The sequence below is a fragment of the Sinocyclocheilus grahami genome, unplaced genomic scaffold (genome assembly GCF_001515645.1).
Source record: "Sinocyclocheilus grahami isolate Dianchi unplaced genomic scaffold, SAMN03320097.WGS_v1.1 scaffold469.1, whole genome shotgun sequence".
Taxonomy (NCBI): Eukaryota; Metazoa; Chordata; class Actinopteri; order Cypriniformes; family Cyprinidae; genus Sinocyclocheilus; species Sinocyclocheilus grahami.
Window position 1 is genome coordinate 261,291 of NW_015505648.1, and position 3,181 is coordinate 264,471.

At 40.7% G+C, this 3,181-nt stretch overlaps 1 protein-coding gene across 2 annotated transcripts in view; it reads left to right on the plus strand.

Annotated features, from left to right (window-relative positions):
• Positions 1–1,729: 1,729 nt before the first annotated feature.
• LOC107553309 (E3 ubiquitin/ISG15 ligase TRIM25-like) overlaps positions 1,730–3,181 on the plus strand; it is a 15,275-nt gene continuing 13,823 nt past the window's right edge. For both annotated transcript variants that reach the window (XM_016235500.1, XM_016235501.1), the window contains exon 1: positions 1,730–2,594. In XM_016235500.1, coding sequence (XP_016090986.1) covers positions 2,001–2,594 — 594 coding nt within the window. In that variant the 5' untranslated portion in view covers positions 1,730–2,000. The remainder of the gene's footprint in view (positions 2,595–3,181) is intronic.

Consider the following 3,181-nt stretch of genomic DNA (forward strand, 5'->3'; position numbering starts at 1 on the left):
TTACTACCTTAACCAACACGCTTGCGTTTAAATCCGGCTTCCCTGTCTCTCGCTGTCGTTCTGTGTATCTAGTCTTTACCACTACACTCGCTATCTTCGGAGCGTGTGTCCCCCTTCCTTCTTTCACATACAGGTACATCTCAAAAAATTAGAATATCATGAAAAAGGTCAATATTTTTTGTCACTCATTTCAGAAAGTGAAACCCATATATTATATAGATTCATTACACATAGAGTGAAATATTTCAAACCTTTATTTCTTGAAATTGATGATTATGGCTTACAGATAATGAAAACCCAAAATTCAGTGTCTCAGAAAATTAGAATATTACATAAGATCAATAAAAAAAAAGGATTTTTTAAACAGAAATGTCAGACTTCTGAAAAGTATGTTAATTTCTATGCACTCAATACTTGGTTGGGCCTCCTTTTGCATGAATTACTGCATCAATGCGGTGTGGCATGGAGGCAATCAGCCTGTGGCACTGCTCAGGTGTAATGGAAGCCCAGGTTGCTTTGATAGCGGCCTTGAGGTCATCTGCATTGTTGGGTCTGGTGTCTCTCATCTTCCTCTTGACAATACCCCATATATTCTGTATGGTGTTCAGGTCAGGCGAGTTTGCTGGCCAATCAAGCACAGTAACACCATGGTCATTGAACCAGCTTTTGGTACCTTTGGCAGTGTGGGCAGGTGCCAAGTCCTGCTGGAAAATGAAATCAGCATCTCCATAAAGCTTGTTAGCAGAAGGAATCATGAAGTGCTCTAAAATGTCCTGGTAGATGGCTGTGTTGACTGTGAACTTCAGAAAACACAGTGGACCAACACCAGCAGATGACATGGCAGCCCAAATCATCACTGACTGTGGAAACTTCACACTGGACTTCAAGCAACATGGTTTCTGTGCCTCTCCACTCTTCCTCCAGACTCTGGGACATTGATTTCCAAATGAAATGCAAAATTTACTTTAATCTGAAAAGAGGACTTTGGACCACCTGAGCAACAGTCCAGTTATTTTTCTCCACAGCCCAGGTAAGACGCTTCTGACATTGTCTCTGGTTCAGGAGTGGCTTGACACGAGGAATGCGACATTTGTAGCCCATGTCTAGGATTCGTCTGTGCGTAGTGTCTCTTGATGCGCTGACGCCAGCCTCAGTCCACTCCTTGTGAAGCTCCCCCAAATTCTTGAATGGATTTGGCCTGACAATCCTCTCAAGGCTGCGGTTATCCCTTTTGCTGCTTGGATACAGCACTCTGTGAACAACCAGCTTCTTTCGCAATGAACTTTTGTGTCAGTGACTGTCTTCTGGACATCTGTCAAGTCAGCAGTCTTCCCCATGATTGTGTAGCCTACTGACCCAGACTGAGATACCATTTAAAGGCTCAGGAAACCTTTGCAGGTGTTTTCAGGTAATTAGCTGATTAGGGTGTGACACCATGACTTTCCAATATTGAACTTTTTCACAATATTCAAATTTTCTGAGACACTGAATTTTGGGTTTTCATTATCTGTAAGCCATAATCATCAACATTTCAAGAAATAATGTAATGAATTTATATAATATATGGGTTTCACTTTCTGAAATGAGTGAAAAAAAATATTGACCATTTTCATGATATTCTAATTTTTTGAGATGTACCTGTAATGGTATGATCCTAGTCTGTCCTCCCATGTGATTAGACGCATGTGTATTTTTTTAGTTTTTTTTTTTTGTAATGAAAAAGTGCATAAAAATAATGCTTTCATAAAAACACTGAATAAAAAAATTGCTTCCCAACACACAAACCATTTACAATTGCTAAATTGGGTTAAAATAGAAGGCTCCGGCTGAAGATTCGGCTCTCCCCGACGGGAGTCGGCTCTTCTCGTTCGCTACAAAGAATCGGCTCTCAGAGCCGGCTCGTTCGCGAACGACACATTACAATAAGTTTCGTTTTCACTAACTAAGGGTAAGCAGTTGAGTGTTGACTCAGTGATCGCTGTTAGCTTGGACGTGTCACAATGGCGGAAAATATGTCTCTACTGGGTCTTGAGGACGAGTTGACATGCAGTATCTGTTTATGTTTATTCGAGAACCCGGTTAGTTTAATCTGTGGACACAGTTTCTGCGCCAACTGTCTCGAAGCGACATGGAACGACAGGATATCATCTCTGTCCTGCCCTCATTGCCGATTGGTGTTCCCCTGTAAACCTGAACTAAAGAAGAACACCGTCCTCAGCGCGGTGCTGGACGCCTATAGAATAAAAGCGGGTGTCTCTGAACCAGTCAAGGAACATTTTGAGGTGAAAAAGAAAGATCCAGATGCGATCAAATGTGATAACTGCATGGAAGCCAAAGCCGTCAAAACTTGTCTGACATGTATGGCGTCTTATTGTGAGGATCATGTCAGGCCTCACCGGGAGAATGCCATTTTCCGGGCGCATCAACTGACTGATCCGCTGCCAGATCTGATGGAGCGTCTCTGTTCAAATCATGGCAAACTGATGGAGTTCTACTGCAATCAGCACCAGAGATGCATTTGCAGTACCTGTCTGCAGGACATGCATAAAGGCTGTGAGTTTATCACGGCAGATGAGCGACGCTTCAAACAAAAGGTAGGGCCTATTTGTACACCTAAATGTAGAAACAGATGTGAACAAATATGATCGATAATCCTGATAAGTACGGAAGTTCTAAGCGGCCATGCATAATTTTTTTTTCCTTCTTGTTTTCTCGTTATAACGACTTAATTTTCTCGTTATATCGACATAAGGAGAGTTGTTTTCTCGTTATAACGACTTAATTTTCTCGTTATATCGACATAACGAGAGTTGTTTTCTCGTTATAACGACTTAATTTTCTCGTTATATCGACATAACGAGAGTTGTTTTCTCGCTATATCGACTTAATTTTCTCGTGATCTCGACATAACGAGAGTTGTTTTCTCGTTATAACGACTTAATTTTCTCGTTATATCGATATAACGAGAGTTGTTTTCTCGTTATATTGACTTCATTTTCTCGTTATATCGACATAACGAGAGTTGTTTTCCGTTATAACGACTTATTTTCTCGTTAAATCGACATAACGAGAGTTGTTTTCTCGTTATAACGACTTATTTTCTCGTTATATCGACATAACGAGAGTTGTTTTCTCGTTATAACGACTTAATTTTCTCGTTATCTCGACAAAGTTTTTTTTT